Source organism: Tupaia chinensis, unplaced genomic scaffold (genome assembly GCF_000334495.1).
Source record: "Tupaia chinensis unplaced genomic scaffold, TupChi_1.0 Scaffold000316_1, whole genome shotgun sequence".
In the NCBI taxonomy this organism is placed as follows: Eukaryota; Metazoa; Chordata; class Mammalia; order Scandentia; family Tupaiidae; genus Tupaia; species Tupaia belangeri.
The window spans coordinates 4,850,903-4,868,538 of record NW_006159809.1 but is presented as its reverse complement, the minus strand read 5'-3'; the positions used below and the strand labels follow the sequence as shown (position 1 = coordinate 4,868,538).

At 46.5% G+C, this 17,636-nt stretch overlaps 1 protein-coding gene across 3 annotated transcripts in view; it reads left to right on the top strand.

Annotated features, from left to right (window-relative positions):
- The window catches only part of CCT7 (chaperonin containing TCP1 subunit 7), a 25,066-nt gene that overhangs the window by 4,880 nt on the left and 2,550 nt on the right, over window positions 1–17,636 (top strand). For 2 of the 3 annotated variants that reach the window (XM_027772966.1, XM_027772965.1), the window contains exons 2-11: window positions 3,706–3,859; window positions 5,711–5,817; window positions 8,633–8,758; window positions 9,808–9,860; window positions 10,496–10,667; window positions 13,669–13,833; window positions 15,314–15,502; window positions 16,172–16,269; window positions 16,660–16,792; window positions 17,258–17,464. In XM_027772966.1, the coding sequence (XP_027628767.1) occupies window positions 3,706–3,859; window positions 5,711–5,817; window positions 8,633–8,758; window positions 9,808–9,860; window positions 10,496–10,667; window positions 13,669–13,833; window positions 15,314–15,502; window positions 16,172–16,269; window positions 16,660–16,792; window positions 17,258–17,464 (1,404 nt within the window). Of the gene's footprint in view, window positions 1–3,705; window positions 3,860–4,720; window positions 4,899–5,710; window positions 5,818–8,632; window positions 8,759–9,807; window positions 9,861–10,495; window positions 10,668–13,668; window positions 13,834–15,313; window positions 15,503–16,171; window positions 16,270–16,659; window positions 16,793–17,257; window positions 17,465–17,636 lie in introns of those variants that run through there. The other variant, XM_014588901.2, reaches the window with a different exon arrangement.

Below are 17,636 nucleotides of genomic sequence, written 5' to 3'. Positions count from 1 at the left end.
CACTTCCTCTTTCTCTCACTCTCACCCTCTGTCTCTCTCTGGTCAAATTAAAAACTAAGTGAATGCGTAAATAAAATTAAATTAAAAAAAAATTTCTTGGGCCAGCCAGGCACATCGTGGTTAAGGTGGCTGGATCCCACATGGCCAGCTTTGTGGTTCAGATCCTGGACCTGGTGGATTGAGAAACACACAGGGCACGTTTGTAGGCAAAGATTCTGAAAGGAGGGAGAGATGGAGGAGAAGGGATTGCAGCATGACTGTCCCCTTGTGGGGGTTGGGGGTGCGCGCGCTCTCTCTCTCTCTCTCTCTCTCTCTCTGTCTCTGGTGGGTGAATGGGTGTGCCCTCTAGCAAAAATGAAAAAAAAAATTTTTTTTTCTTAGTAAACAGTGTCACCAAACTGTCAGTACTTTTCCCCAAAATATCAGGCAGCCAGTGCTCTTATTTCATGGCATAGATCAAGTACTTTTCAGTAACAGTTGAGTTTTCAGCAGTGAAAACTTGAATGTTGCTTCAAATCTTAGCACTCTACAAATTCAGGTTACCATGGTCCTTATCTTTGAGAAGCTCAATCCTAAGGTGGTGGTGATATGAAGGGTGGGAGTAAGGGCAAGTGAAGTAGGAGTTATAAGAGCCTCTGTTCAGGGTTCCTCTGTTAGCTGCAAGGGAAAACTTCAAGGGAATTGCTGCCCTGATAGTAAGAAAGTGGTTTGGGGCTGGCTCTGTAGCATAGCGGATAAGATAACCAGATCCCACATGGCCAACCTATGGTTTGAATCCTGAGCCCAGTGTCTTGAAAAACATGCTAGACTCCTGCACATGCATGCCCAAAGTCTCAAAAGGAGAGAAAGATGGAGATGGGACTGCAAGACGATTATTCCCAAGGGGGATGCTTTCTCCTTTTCTTGTCTCTGGTGAGTACACACCCTCTAGCCACAACAGCAACAAAACAGTATTAGTAGAAAAGAGCCGTGTAGCTGGGGGTACAGCTTGGAGGTAGAGGTGAGAAGTCCATAAACGTTAGACAGATCAGGGTGTTGAAGTAGAAGGAAAGTATTTAGGCTAAGTTGAACTGTGACCTAAAATATAAGACTATCCGAGACAGGGGCAGGCCAGGGAACACTTGAGTCTTCCACAGGAGATTTAGCAGGACTGGGGGAAGAAGGGGCCAAAAAGAATGCGGGAATATAGAGAAGTTATTCTTGGGACCAGACCTGGTATACCTTAGGAAAAGGAAGGATTTTTCTCTCTAACCCATACCTCATCTCAGATGCAGGGGAAGATTAGACCAGCATTCCTTTTTTTTTTTTTCTTTTTTTTGAGAGGTTTTCACTATAGGGCGCGTGTGCTCGCCAGGCAGACAGAGACAGACAGAGAGACAGAAAGCGAGAAATCACCCCCCAGGGGGGATGGTCACGCCACAATCCCTTCTCCTCCATTCTCCTCTCGGGATTTTGGGCACACATGCACACGTGCCCAGCATGAGTTCTAAGCCACCGAGCCTGGGACGCGAACTGCGGTCGACTATGTGGGAATCCAGCGACATAGCCATTACGCTAACTGCTGGTTCCCAAGACCAGCATTCTTTAAAAAATGTATATGTAATGAGTAGTGTGTTAAATTACCTCCACTCTCTTGTTCCTCAGATTGGAATGCCTTTTCAGCCCATTTCTATATTTACATATTATATCTTGCCTTTTTTAACCTGTCATCTTCTATGTTTTGTTTCCCAGAGAGAGAGAGGGAGAAAAACTGCCCCAAATGGGGCATGGTCACAGGGCACACGCACACGTGTGCACACACACACACACCAGGGAGTTTTTCAAGCTTTGGGACTGAGATTCCAACTGTAGGCAGCCCTGTTGGGATCTGGATCCCTGTACAGTACTTAAATACTGCATCACGGGCCTGGCCCTGGATTGTTTTCATTTATGTGTAAATCACATCTGCCATTCCTCTGTCAAAAGCTGTTCTAAGACTTCTCGCAGGAACAAATTCTAACCTTGACCATGATCTGTGTACACATGTGAGTATGAGCTGGCTCTGAGCTGGCTCTTCAGTCTACTCCAGTCTTCCTCCTGTTCACTATTCTCCAGCTACATTGGCCAAAGGAATTGGGAATTGAACTTTTTAAGGACGTTCCCATTTGATATGGAGTCGGCCTCATGGGTGACTAGACTGTTACTGGTGTGTGGATTGTTAGATTGGGATAGCATTCTTTTTTCTAGCACCTTCCTTGCTCAGATACCTAACGTACTTCTGGGGTGATTTAGGGCAGTGGCTTTCAGACTTTGTTTTGTGCTCCATGTTTAGAAATAAATTTGGGACCAGCAGATGATGTAGTGGTTACGTTGCTGGACTTTGACATAGTTGACCACGGTTCAAGTCCGGCTTAAAACTCGCGCTGGCGCTTGTGCATGCGTGCCCAAGATCCTGAGAGGAGAATGGAGGAGAAGGGATTGCGGTGTGGCCATACCCCCTGGGGGGGGATTTCTCGCTTTCTATCTCTCTGTCAAGCACACACACCCTGTAGTTTCGAAATAATATTTACTCTATATTGTTTCACACACAAAGTTATAAACACTAAAACTAGGTCCAGTTCATGAGCTCATCTCTGAATGCTCAGGCTTGTGTGCACAGAGAAAGAACCCTGGTTTGCTAAGCGAGGAGTTAACTGTTAATGGCACAGGAGCAAACAAAGGTACCTATACAGACTTTTTAATTTTTTTTAGAGGTTTTTTTGTACTCGCCAGACAGACACAGACAGAAAGCGAGAAATCACCCCCCGGGGGGATGGCCACGCTACAATCCCTTCTCCATTCTCTTCTCGGGATCTTGGGCATGCACGCACACGCGCCCGGCCTGAGTTTTAAGCCACTGGGTCTGGGACGTGAACCATGGTTGACTAGGTAGGAATCCAGTGACATAGCCATTACGCTAACTGCTGGTCCCGCTATACAGACATTTTAACCAAGCACTATTCCTGGCTTTCCATGCTACTTAAACAGGCCGGCAAATGTAGCCCTTACAGTAGTAGAGACGGTTGTGGGGGTCTGCTCTGGTTGGAAATGAGTCACATGGAAGCTTTGTGGAGCCAACCTGAGCAGTGGAACATTGCTGTACGAATTAGACTTTTTGTGAGGCAGGACAGAAATGCCGTTTATTTGTCTGCCTCTTTTCCTACACTCCAGCTGAGTGTCACGGGTGAGGCTCTCTGCCTGCCTGCCTGGGCATGTCCAGGACAACACCTCAAGCTGTTGGCACCTCACGTTTTGTATCGTGCCCCATCTGCTTGTCTAGATTGAGTTGTAACACAGACAAGTGGATACTTCGCTGGGGGCGGTAAACACTGAGCAGAGCCTGCTTCCTCCTCCTGTGCTGTGACCTGATTCCTCAACATAGGGAATAAGGTCAGAAGTTGAAAAGGCCATACTCACTCAGCTGTGCACTGGAGAACATGTGATTTGTTCTTTCAGACTAGATAAATATTTCTCCTATCATTTTCCTGTCTCGCACACCTACAGGTATGCTGGAATCTTGGCGCTGTCTGGAGGTAGAGGCTGGAATGGATGTGGTGGACACTGAGGACATATGGTTTAAAAAGACAGCCAAATAATTCTGTTATGAGACAGGAACATTCTCTTTTACTGCCCTAGGTCTACTGTAATGGACGATTATTAAATAAACTATCAATTGCTCTTTTCTAGCCCACACCAGTTATCCTGTTGAAGGAGGGAACTGATAGCTCCCAGGGCATTCCCCAACTTGTGAGTAATATCAGTGCCTGCCAGGTGATTGCTGAGGCTGTAAGGACCACCCTCGGTCCCCGTGGCATGGACAAGCTGATTGTGGATGGCCGAGGTAAGTCTTCAGGGTTCGTCAGGCTTCTGGGGAAACGATTCTAGTACAGTTGGCATAAAAAATTTACCCCTAGCTTCAGCACTTCTTTTCAGATCTATGAGGAGGGTTGCTCATTCTGAAGTCGTTCTATTTCGTACATTGTCCCTTTTGGGAAAATATGGGAGAACCTGGGCTCAGGAATCTGTAGCCCTATAGAGAGGTCTACCCTAGAAACATAAAATAGAGGAGTTGGCAGGTAGTGTGATGGCTAAGGGTGCTGGACTCCCACATGGCCAACTGTGGTTCAAGTCCCAGAACTGACGGTATGCATTCTCACTTTCCCTCTTTCTCTCTCTCTTTCTCACTCTGTTCCTCTCTGGTCAAATTAAAATAAATAAAGTTAAATAAGCTCTCTGCCTGCCTGCCTGGGCATGTCCAGGACAACACCTCAAGCTGTTGGCACCTCAGGTTTTGTATCGTGCCCCATCTGCTTGTCTAGATTGAGTTGTAACACAGACAAGTGGATACTTCGCTGGGGGCGGTAAACACTGAGCAGAGCCTGCTTCCTCCTCCTGTGCTGTGACCTGATTCCTCAACATAGGGAATAAGGTCAGAAGTTGAAAAGGCCATACTCACTCAGCTGTGCACTGGAGAACATGTGATTTGTTCTTTCAGACTAGATAAATATTTCTCCTATCATTTTCCTGTCTCGCACACCTACAGGTATGCTGGAATCTTGGCGCTGTCTGGAGGTAGAGGCTGGAATGGATGTGGTGGACACTGAGGACATATGGTTTAAAAAGACAGCCAAATAATTCTGTTATGAGACAGGAACATTCTCTTTTACTGCCCTAGGTCTACTGTAATGGACGATTATTAAATAAACTATCAATTGCTCTTTTCTAGCCCACACCAGTTATCCTGTTGAAGGAGGGAACTGATAGCTCCCAGGGCATTCCCCAACTTGTGAGTAATATCAGTGCCTGCCAGGTGATTGCTGAGGCTGTAAGGACCACCCTCGGTCCCCGTGGCATGGACAAGCTGATTGTGGATGGCCGAGGTAAGTCTTCAGGGTTCGTCAGGCTTCTGGGGAAACGATTCTAGTACAGTTGGCATAAAAAATTTACCCCTAGCTTCAGCACTTCTTTTCAGATCTATGAGGAGGGTTGCTCATTCTGAAGTCGTTCTATTTCGTACATTGTCCCTTTTGGGAAAATATGGGAGAACCTGGGCTCAGGAATCTGTAGCCCTATAGAGAGGTCTACCCTAGAAACATAAAATAGAGGAGTTGGCAGGTAGTGTGATGGCTAAGGGTGCTGGACTCCCACATGGCCAACTGTGGTTCAAGTCCCAGAACTGACGGTATGCATTCTCACTTTCCCTCTTTCTCTCTTTCTCACTCTGTTCCTCTCTGGTCAAATTAAAATAAATAAAGTTAAATAATTCTTAAAAGAAAAGAAACATGAAATAGAGCCACCTGGAATGGCCTCTGGTCACTCCCATTGTATCACGTCAAGACGGGGAAAATTCTCCTTTGTGCTTCCATATATTAATAGATAAGTGTGAGACAAAGATATCAACTGTGTTAATATCTAAGTGATTACTCTTTTCATTTAAAAAATGTTTTCTGCATCCGTTTGAGCTGTACTAATTTTGCTCTTCAAAGACTGGAGCCTGTGATCTTTAAAAGCTTGTGGTTTTCGACTGCTCTGAACAGAGCTAACTCTGCATAAGAAGATGAGATTGGTATCTTTCCTTTTCAGTCCTGTTGTGATCCCCTTTTCCCATCCCAGTAAAACATACGTGGACTCCTGGTCCAAAGCAAAGATGGAATTTCAGAAAGGGGCTTTTAAATTTTTTGTTTCTTTTAAGGCAAAGCAACTATTTCTAATGATGGGGCCACAATTCTGAAACTCCTTGATGTCGTCCATCCTGCGGCGAAGACTTTAGTGGACATTGCCAAATCCCAAGATGCTGAGGTAGGATAATAAATTATATGTGTCTAAGTGGAGATTGAAATATCGTTATCCCTTCGATCTCTTCTCTCAAAACATCTTTAAAAATGTATGTCTAAAATGATAATTGTACAAATAATATATATCTCTAAGACATTTAGAATTAATCGTCTTTTAAAATTTACACTATTCATTACATACAGCTTTTCATATCAGCACATTGGTGATTGCCATATCTTTAGATCTAAGTCTGCTGCCCAAGAACTTAGAGCTGGGCCCATGTGCATTATTCAAGTGAGGTTCTAGGTAAATAATGGACCCTCTCAGTCTGTTGATCACCTTAAGTCCCTAGTCTGCCTTTTCACTTTTTTAAAAATGGTGATAAAATACATATAACGTTTGTCCTTTTTTAAAAATTTTTTGCCGTAAGACATGTGTGCTTGCCAGAGACAGGTGGTGGGGGCGGGGTAAGGGTGGTGGTGAGAAGATGGCTATGCTGCAGTTCTTCTCCGTTCTCCTCTCTGGATTTTGGGACACATATACACGCCTGGTGAGAATTTTTCTTTGTTTTTATTTTTTAGGTTTTTGTCATAGGGTGCATGTGTTTGCCAGAGAGAGGGAAAGTGAGAAACCACCCCGCAGGGGAGATGGCAGCAGTACAACCCCTTCTCTGGGATTTTTGGGCACATGTGCATATGCATTCAGCTTGATTTTCAAGCCACCAGGTCTGAGACTTGAACCGTGCAGTTGGCTGTGTGAGATCCAGTCACTTTAACTACCACCCCACCAGCTGGCTCCAAGTGTATCCTTTTAACAGTGTTTAAGTGCCATTCAGGGACATTCACCTGTCTGTCTGTCCTTTTTGTTTTAATTATTCCTTGAATGAGGGAGATGGAGAGAGACACAGATAGAGCACCCAGATCGGGTCTCAGCACCGCAGTTTACTCTCGCTCCCCCAGCTTCAGCCGGCCCATCCCACAGGCATACACATGCCCAACAGGGGTCTCAGAGATCTCTGGGCATGAACTGGCAGCCTCTTCCATGTGACAGGTCTGCCTCACAGTGTCTGTCACATTTTGCTCCTGTGCCGCCGTCCAACTCCAGTCTGTCTAATTTTTAACACTGGAGTCACAGAAATGAGAGAGAAACCCAGACACAGTAGTACAAGTGGGAGGGCACCACTGCACGGTGGCCGCGGTCTCATGGGAGGCCCAGGTTTGGATCCCAGCCTAGCCTGAATGGGCCAGGCACGTGGCATGCACCTATAGTCCCAATTAACTGGTAGGCAGGGACGTGAGGTTCATGACATGGTGAGATCCTATCAGAATACCTCTTTCTCCCACCCCCTCATGTTTATGCTCATTCACTCTCATGAGAAGAAAGGGGAGAAATGAGAGATTTGTATTATGTCCTGTAATTTTAATAAAACATTCATTAGTATCCAGTAGTTTATAAAACAGTATGACTTAGTCTGTATAATTTGTTACTATCTTCAACAAGGGAATATCTTTCCAGATATCTGGCTATCTGGCAGTTTAAACCCTCTTTCTGGCAGTTTAAACCTTCTTTCTTTTTCTTTTTCTCTCTTTTTTTTTTTTGGGGGGAGGGCCGGGAGGTTTTCACTATAGGGCGAGTGTGCTCGCCACACAGAGAGAGACAAAGTGAGAAATCACCCCCTAGGGAGATGGCCATGCTGCAGTCTCATCTCCTCCGTTCTCCTCTCGGAATCTTGGACAAGCACGCACACGCGCCCGGCATTAGTTTTAAGCCGCCAGGACGGGAATCGCAGTCAACTACATGAGAGTCCAGCGACATAGCCATTATGCTAACTGCTGGTCCCTTAAACCTTCTTTCTAATAACTTTTCCCCCCCCTTAATTCCTTACCTTATAGTGGAGATAAGTGGATTAAAAGTAAATTCCTTTCAAATTAGAGACTAGCTGGGTATTTTTTTCTGTTTTGTTTGTTTGAGAGAGAGAGAGACTTTTGCTATAGGGTAGGTACACTCGCTGGAGAGAGAGACGGAAGGTGAGAAATAACCTCTTCCCCCGGGGTGGGGGGGGATGGCCACGCTGCAATCCCTTCTCCATTCTCCTCTTGGGATTTCGGGCATGCATGCACACGCTCACAGCCCGAGTTTTTGTTTTGTTTTATGTTTTGTTGGTTTTTCTTCATAGCCTGAGATTTAAGCCACCGGGTCTAGGACTTGAACTGTGTTCAACTATGTGTGAGTTCAGCAATGTAACCATTTCGCTATCTGCTGGTCACCTTAGCTGATATTCTCAAAGCTCTTGTGCTTTTTCTCTCACGTTTAAAATAGGATTCAGATTCCATCACAGGATAGCACCATCTAAGACTAGCAGATCAGTAATCTGCTTATTGTAAAAAGTTGTTGAAATATAAAGAACTTTGACTGATCTTGGAAGATTTGTTTTAGTGTGATTTTGGCTAAAAATTGTCTTTTTTGTGAACTCCTGCAGTACTTTTTGCTTCTTGAAGGATGTTTATTTTATGCTTCCTGGTACTGCAATTATTGGTGACATTTAAGGATTGCATTAGAAAGCATAACAAGCACTGTCTACTCATCACAGTGCCTTATGTGTAATAAATAAGTCCTCAGTTAATTTGTATGTATATTCATTCCTGAGAGAATTCGGTTGTAGCCCAGGACCATTTGACAAGGCGGATACCTTACACCATTGTCTATTCTCTACCTGTTGCAAAAGCCTGTGCTTTGAGAAAAGGTCTCGATGCCCATTTAAATAGTACCAAGTTTCATGAAATTTTAGGACTGTATTACCTGAACATCAGAAAATCTATTTCTTGTCATTTTCTTCTAGGTTGGTGATGGCACCACCTCCGTGACGCTGCTGGCTGCAGAGTTCCTGAAGCAGGTGAAACCATATGTGGAGGAAGGTTTGCACCCCCAGATCATCATTCGAGCTTTCCGCACAGCCACTCAGTTGGTATGGGAGTACCACTAGCTCAGCCTTTGGCCTGCCCGTTTCTCCTAGTGAGGGTGATACCTTAACCCGATGGGAGGGCTGGGGAACAGGGTTCCTTGAGCGGTCTCTGACTCCTCCCTGCAGCTCTCAGTTCTGCCATTCAGTAGCTGTTTGATGAGCTGTATTGCTAAATCTCTTAATCCTCAGGGTACAGTCAGCCTGGTCGACTGTGATGTAGGCATATCACAGGCTCTGAGAAAGTGAGGGCTGGTTTTGTTTTTAGCAAGTGTCTTGTGGCCTCTCTTGAGACCTATTAAATGTAATGTATATTATTATGTACATTATAATGAATTTCTCTAGGCCTTTCTTTTTCTCTTTGCTATATCTCTATTTCAGGTGGTGACATTAAAATGAGGTTACAGGAATACTTTGTAAAAGATAAAAAGTCTAATATATGTGTATTAGTATGTATATTATATCTCACACACATAACTAATGTATAAAGTGCTAGAAATTGTCATAGGTGTTTTTAATAAGATTTGACCTAATCTAGTATCACGGCTTGTTTCTGCTCATTTATTTTAGGTGCTCTGCAGATCCAGAGCTAAATCCTAGAAACACCATGATGATTATTCAGAACTATAAATCTGCTTTATATATCTAACTTTGGGAGTTTTCTAAACTATAAAGTTTGGGGCCAGACCTGTAGCCAAGGGGTTAACAGACCGTGGTTCAAATCTCGTCCCCAGAGGCTTGAAAAACTTGCTGGTGGCATGTGTATGTGTGCCAACATCCTGGCAGGATAGAAAAATGAAGGAGGAGGGATTATAGCGTGACTTTACCCTATCGGGGGGTGCTTTCTCTGTCTCTCTGGTAAAGTACACACACCCTTGTAATTAAAAAAAGTTTTACATTTTTATGGACAGCTAAAAAATCTAGAAATGTTTCGACTTTAGAATGAAATGCTTAAGATTTGGGAGTAAACCAATGAGGGACTAGCAAGAAAGACTGGGATCCACTTCACCAGATTGTTTTTCATATGAGACTCACTCAACCTTTGTTCTTGGCAGGCAGTTAACAAGATCAGAGAGATCGCTGTGACTGTGAAGAAGCAAGATAAAGTGTAAGTTTGCAGGGGCTGGCAGGTGGCTTGCTGGTTACGGGTGCTAGACTCCCATGTGGCCAACTGTGGTTCAAGTCCCAGACCTGGCAGCTTGCTTTCTCACTTGTTCTTTCTCTCTTTCTTTCTCACTCTGTCCCTCTCTGGTCAAATTAAAATAAAAAATAAATAAATAAAGTTAAATGACATAATTCTTAAAAAAAAAAAAAAAAAGTTGTTAAAGGAAAAGTTTTTTTTTTTTTTTTTTTTTTTTTTTTTGTTTTGTTTTTTTTTTTAAGAAAAAAAGTGTAAGCTTATAGTAAGATTTGTCAGAACCTTGACTTCCTGTGGCCAAATTGGATACAGAAGCATGTTGCAATCCCTGTACGGACCTGGGGCTATTTGGCTCTTGCCTGATTCTTGGATGCACCCCAGCCCGCACAGCACAAAAGAGGCTGTCAACTATAGTTGAAAAGCTGTCACATGTGAGATCTCTGACTGCAGTCCCATCTGTCATGATAATCTGCCTAAGGGTACAGAAAGTGAAGTTGGAGAGGGCTGAGTTTAAAGGCTGGAAGGGAACCACCTTCACGTTGTACAGAATCAGGTAACAGGAATTCGATCGGCAGGACCTGATGTAGGTTGCATCCTTGTCCCAGGGAGCAGAGGAAGCTGCTGGAGAAATGTGCCATGACAGCGCTGAGCTCCAAGCTGATCTCCCAACAGAAAGCTTTCTTCGCCAAGATGGTGGTGGATGCCGTGATGATGCTCGATGACTTGCTCCAGCTTAAAATGATTGGAATCAAGAAGGTGCAGGGTGGAGCCCTCGAGGTAAGGCTGCTGTGCCTCCCTGGATGCTTCTGTTTTCACACCGACCCTTCATGCCGCCTCACAGAGAACGAGGCACCACACGGCAGGTGTAGCGAGAGTGCACCTTGGACGTGAAGTCAGACTTGGACTGTGACTGTAGATACATTTTATAACCTCTGTGGGCTTTGTCAGCAGGATGAGAAATTGAACTGGTTGGTTTTCAGGTCTTAGGTTCTTCCTGTCTGTCTGGGGCTTGGAGTGGTAGCTCATGTAAGTCATCCATGGCTCTCCCAATGACCACATCTGAGAGGTGCTGTCATACCGCCCTTTACTCCCAGATGATGTACGTGGTCAAGCTCTCCCTTCTACTCACGTATCTTGAATAGCTGACCCATAGTTCAATCAGTTTAACCAGGCCTAAAGTAAAAGTAAGTGTCCCACACGCCACTGTTACGTGTGTGTGTGTGTGTGTGTGTGTGTGTGTCCTTTCGGAACTATGTTATGTGCGTATATGCATTTATGTAAATTTTTAAGAAACATGCAAATGATGGCTTATATTAAGTGTTGTTTATCTTTTGTCCAATTTATCTTCTGGCAATTGATCCATGTCAGCATGTGCAGCTAAGATCTTACTGCAATTCAGGAGCACTCTATTTGCATTTAAGTAGCAACATGGGGCAGGTGACCACAGTACTGGACAGCACAGCTGTGACTCCTGTAGGCATTTCTGTCTGGGAACGTCTCTTGGTATTGGTGTTTCCATGCTTTTGGCCTTTTCATTCTGGCCTGCCATACTTATTGCTGTGCTCTTTCTTAGTGACCTCAGCCTGAAGCGATTTGGACAGGGGAAGATGCTCGAAATAACATCTGGCCCTGGCCCTGGCCCTTCTCCTCCTCTCCTGGGCCTTCATTGTATAACCCTCAAGATTAGATTGGCATCCACTAAATTTGGGGTCAGTACTGGTATGTGCTCTGATAAAAGCCAGGGACTCAAAGCCACACTTACATTTGCCCAGATTGTCCACATTCATTAAATGCTTGTAAAACTCTTCATGTAAAACCTGACTGGGTATTTACTAAATGATGGTGGTGGTTCTGTACTTCTCTCGGGTTGGCCGAGCACCCCCAGATCTCTCTCTCTTACCCTTTCCTCTCCCCTGCGCCTTGTACTCCTGTGTCTAACTGCTGCTGAACTCAGTATCTCATCCTCCCAGCCTGCAGCATTTTCTGCATTCCTTGTCACAGCTGGTATCATCACCATCATTTTGTCACTCAAACCAGAAATCTTGGAGCGGCCTTGAAAAACTTTGACTCCATACAAACCTGTGGGCCACTGTTGACTCATTTTACCTACTAGTTTACTAATTATTTTTTCTCTTTTACTCATCCTGAGGAACATTTTGACCCTTCCTTCTTCCAGTCTTGTATCCCCTAAATGCATTCTACTTTCTATTGCAGAGTGATGGTCCCCACTCAGTCTCTGCATAAAGCCTTCAGAAATCCCTCAAGATGGGAGCTAGGCCATCGCAGAACCACTCAGAACCTTCTAAGCTAACCCTGCCCACTTCCCCATCCCTCCTCACTGGCTGGTCTCTGCATTCTGCTTTATATCCCAACATCTCAGAATAGCCTTTAATTTCCTGATTGTACAGCACTGTCTCTCACTTCTTGAGAACATCCCTTCGTTTTCTCTATGACTAATTTCTCCTCATCCGTCATCATTCAGCTTGGGCATCACCCCCTTTAGGAGGCTGTGAACTTGAATGATGCTGAAATTGGGAACAGATACTACCTACTGATGTGTATAGCATCTCAGATAGAATTACAGATTAGCACTGGCAGAGCGCCTAAAGGACATTAAGCTGATGACGTTTTTCATGAAGTGGGAGAGCAGTCCGAGCTTGTACCATAGTCTCACGGTAGCGCAGGAGTCAGTCCCAAGTGCAGCATGTGTTAGGCTGTGCCCTGCTGCGATGTCCAGCCTACAGGAAGCTGTCAGGGGCCATGCGGCAGAGGTTTACGTCCCAGAGGCTGGCATGGGAGGAACCACGATGATAGCTTCGGAACTGCGTGGTGTGTTCTGATTCTTCGGACCTTCTGACTTCATCTTCCCGAAAGAGGAAACATCTTGACCATAGCATCTGAGCTGTGGTAGGGTGTGTATGTGTGTGAACAGCAAGGTGGGAGTACACGTAGGCGTGCAGTAGGAGGAGGCTTGAGGGTGAGAAGCTGGGGAGAGAAGTGGGGCGCACGGGACTGCGCCGCCCTGCTCCTCAGCACCTGGAGCCTGTCCTGGTGCTATCGTTTGTAGGTTCTTGCAGCTTTGTCCTTTGGCAAGTGCTTCAGAGGGCAGCCCAGACAGCCCTTTATCATGTTTTTACTCTGCAGAGTGAATTTTTCCTTATATTAAAGGGAAAATTGAAATGTGTTTTGGTGTTTTTTTTTTTTTTGAGAGGTTTTCGCTATAGGGCGCGTGCGCTCGCCAGACAGACAGAGAGAGACATAGAGACAGAAAGCGAGAAATCACCCCCCAGGGGGGGATGGCCACGCTGCAATCCCTTCTCCTCCATTCTCCTCTCGGGATCTTGGGCACGCACGCACACGCGCCCGGCGTGAGATTTAAGCCACCGGGTCCGAGACGCGAACCACGGTCGACTACGTGGGAGTCCAGCGACATAGCCATTACGCTAACTGCTGGTTCCCAAAATCGTGCACTCGCCGAGAGAGACAGAGAGAGAGAGTGAGATGGACTCGATGCCGCAATCCTCCAGCCTCCATAGGTTTTTGCCATAGGGCGGGCGCCACCACGCCCGGTGTTATTTTTTGTGAAAAATTAATTTGTCCCCAAATTTTATGATAATGAGAAGGCTTTGTTACAACAGTGAAGTAAAGACACAGTTCACCTTTTGTCTGGCTCACAGGAATGGACACACAGCCCAGCAAACTACTAGCTTGATCTTATTTTATATTGGCATCTAACCATTAAGCTGGCTTTTCTTTTTTTTTTTTCTTCATTAAACAGGAGTCTCAACTGGTTGCTGGTGTGGCATTCAAGAAGACCTTCTCTTATGCTGGGTTTGAAATGCAGCCCAAAAAGTACAGTAATCCTAAGATTGCCCTTTTAAATGTTGAGCTGGAGCTGAAAGCTGAGAAAGATAATGCTGAAATCAGAGTACACACTGTCGAGGTAGGCCCTACCAGCTGGCCGTGGCTTGGAGATGGCAGCTTTTGGACTAGAGCTTCCTATCTTTGTGGCTGTCTTGCATCTAGCTCTGCTTCTTAGGCTGTGGGCCCCCTTTTCCTGGCATCCCCCTGAATAGTGGTATCTGAACGTTGGGGTCCTGGGGAAGGAATTGGCAAGGCTTCTCCAGCTACACAGTCTCCAGTATTTTAGTCCCCCACTTTTCAGCAGGTGTGGCTCCTCCCCTTCTAGACTGGTCTCGTACTGGCAGGGACAGGTCAGGTGTGTTCCCGTCATTGACATCACGAAGTATACCTCGACAGCAGGGTCTCCAGGTGTGAGCAGCTTTGGAACAGCTCTGTGTCCCCAGCATAAAATGACCTTTGGAGGAGGGTCCTGGTCTGTGGGAACTCCATGGGTATAGCACCTCAGATGGAGCTAGAACTCAGCCAGACCATACTGCTCCTCACACTAGGGCAATGCCAGCCCTACAGGAACTCCCAGACCTGGGGTCACTTTCTGCCTATTTATTTGTCTGTCTGTCTGTCAGAGGGCATATGTACTTACCTGGGAGAGACAAGGAGGGGCAGTGGGGAACAGAAAAGCACTCATGGGGAATGGTCATGCTACAGTACTCTCTCCATCTCTTCCTCCCTCCAGCATTTTGGGCATGCATGCACACACAACCTGTATGGTTTTTCTTTTTTTAGAGAGATTTTTTGCTGTAGGCTGTGTGTGCTCGCTGGAGAGACAGAGAAAGACACAGAGGCAGAAAGCAAGAAATCATCCCTTGGGGGGATGTCCACGCCACAGTCCCTTCTCCATTCTCCTCCTGGGGTCTTGAGCATGCATGCACAGGTGCTCGGTGTGAGTTTGAAGTCACCAGATCCGAGACTCAAACCACGGCCAGCCATGTGGGAGTCCAGCGAGGCAACTGCTATGCAATCTGCTGGTTCCTTTTTTTGGGGGGGTAGGGGGAGAATTTTGCTATAGGATATGTGCACTTGCTAGAGACAGACAGAAAGCGAGAAATCATCCCCAGGGGGATGGCCACACTGCAACCCCTTCTCCATTCTCCTCTTGGGATTATTGGGCATAGATGCACATGTACCCAGCATGAGTTTTAAGTTGCTGGCTCTGGGACTCAAACCGCGCTTGACTACATGAGAGTTCAGCAATATAACCATTATGCCATCCACTGGTCCCCACCCTGTTTTTCAAACCACTGGTTCCAGGACTTAAACTCTGCATTCACCCATCAGGGGTTCAGCTGCCTTCACCACCATGCCACCTGCTGACCCCTTGAAATGGTTTAGATATCTCAGGGTCTTTGTTTGCTTGAACTGAAGAGCGGCTATGCTGTTTGTCCCATTAATTCCTAGATAAATCAGCATGTATTATTTGGGGGTGGAAGGAAAGTATATTTAGCCTATCAGGTATGCCAGTCTTCACCCCAGAGCGTTATCCTTTTCTGGATCTTTTTCAGGATTATCAGGCGATTGTTGATGCTGAATGGAACATTCTCTATGATAAATTAGAGAAGATCCATCATTCAGGAGCCAAAGTTGTCTTGTCCAAACTTCCCATTGGGGACGTGGCTACCCAGTACTTTGCTGACAGGGACATGTTCTGTGCTGGCCGAGTGCCTGAGGAGGATCTGAAGAGGACAATGATGGTAACCCAAGTTTCACAGACCACTTCTTGACCTTGGCCTTGAAGGGTTTTTCCCCTGGTGTAATGAGAGTGTACTGTCAGACTGACTGTGAGTTCAGCCCTATCTTCTTGTAATTCTCGTTGCCAGGAAGTACTCCGTTCCCAGTGTGTGCGTGCGTGCATGCTCAGGGATACCAGCTGCTTTAAAGTTAGGCTACCCCCAAACAAGTTGGGAAGTAAGTCTGGTTTGTGGGGGAGCCTCGTAGTAGTGTTAATGGTTAGCCGGATATGCTCCTCGGGTATTTATGCTTCCAGCCAGATAGATGTCTTCTCTTTCTTCTTGAGCATCTCCCAAAAGATGCTTTTAGCTCTAAAGAGCGGGTCCTAAGTTCACTTGCTGGGCCCACAGCTCCCTGGTTTGGTAAAGGAACATAGGCTGAATTGAAGGACTCCCCATCCTTTCATAGGCCCATTGACCTTTCATGTGTTAGTCTGTTTTGTTTCCTGTTCTCTTTGAGGTGGGTAAGGGGCCCCCTGGAGATCATGGGAAAGGGTGGGTTAGCTAGCACAGGAGGATGTGAGCCACCATGGCAGGGTCCTCTGTGGGGACTGGTTTGAGGTGAGGGGGCAGGAAGCTGGCACGAGCCTCCCTAGAGCCTCATGCAGGTGATGTGCCTTCCTTGACCCCTAGGCCTGTGGAGGCTCGATCCAGACCAGTGTGAACGCTCTGTCAGCAGATGTGCTGGGCAGCTGCCAGGTGTTTGAAGAGACCCAGATTGGAGGCGAAAGGTAAGCCATGGGTCAGGGCTGCCTGTTGACTTAAGCTCAGGAGACCTGTCTGGGTTGGCCTACTGCTGTCTCTGGGTGTGGTACGCTGCTCGGACAGTTGTTGCTTTTCCCCCGTGAGATCTTATTTTTGGAGCATAAAGCATTCAGACACATAGAGTGATAAAGAAGGGAAGAAGATCTAGATGAGTCTGAAGTCTGAATGCAATCTGTTATGCCTTAGGGGTGTTCTCAGACATTCCCTAGAAAATGTCTTTCAGGGTGGGACCAGGCAGCTAGAAGACCTCCAGGGCCGCTGCCGCATGTTGGGAGGACGTGGCATTGAGAACAGAAGGCAGCGAGGTGGCGGCAGAGAGGAGTTCTCTCACGTGTATAATTTGGTCCTGGGTGTAGGTACAACTTCTTCACTGGCTGTCCCAAGGCGAAGACATGCACCTTCATCCTCCGTGGTGGTGCTGAGCAGTTTATGGAGGAGACGGAACGGAGCCTGCACGACGCCATCATGATTGTCAGGAGGGCCATCAAGGTACTGTGCGGTGACCTTGTCTACACAGCCTCCTCTACTTCCCATTTGATCAGACCCTGGATTCGTGTGTTGATTCCTTCCCTTTTTAACGTGTCTTTCCCTGGCGGCCGTGCAAACCGTACCCCACAGATCAGAGGGAAACTGAATCTCCCTTTCTCAAAAATAGATCCTGCTGCTTTAAGGGCTAAGCCTGGCTGTTGTTAGGAAACTGCAGAGCTGATGTGGTCAGCTATCCCATGGTCATGCCAGTGTCCACAAGCAGTAGATGACCTTGAAGATAGTCACATACAGGTCACGGGGTTGAAGTTGGGATGTGCCGGCAGATGTCGTGTCTGGACTTCGCGAGCTTGGGATGGGGGAAGGAATGAGGAGCCATTCCTTTCCGGACTGAGGGACTTAGCGAGTGGCCCAACGTGGAACCTAGACCAGAGGCCTGCTTATACTGAGGTGGTTTGGTTTCTGCAGAACGATTCGGTGGTGGCTGGTGGCGGAGCTATTGAGATGGAGCTCTCCAAGTACCTGCGGGATTATTCAAGGACTATCCCAGGGAAACAGCAGCTGCTGATTGGGGCATATGCCAAGGCCTTGGAGATCATCCCGCGCCAGCTGTGCGACAATGCTGGCTTTGATGCCACAAACATCCTCAACAAGCTGCGGGCTCGGCATGCCCAGGTGAGTCCTTCCTCCTCCAGGTCAGGGTTGGGCGGGTGGGCTAGATTCTGAGTGTACTGTGCTTCAAGCTGCGCACGCTCATTCCAGGTGATAGAGTGGAATGCAACCCAGTCCCAGCTGGGTAACTGCCTCCTAAGGGTACAGGGAAAGCCACAGTGTCAAGACTAGAGAG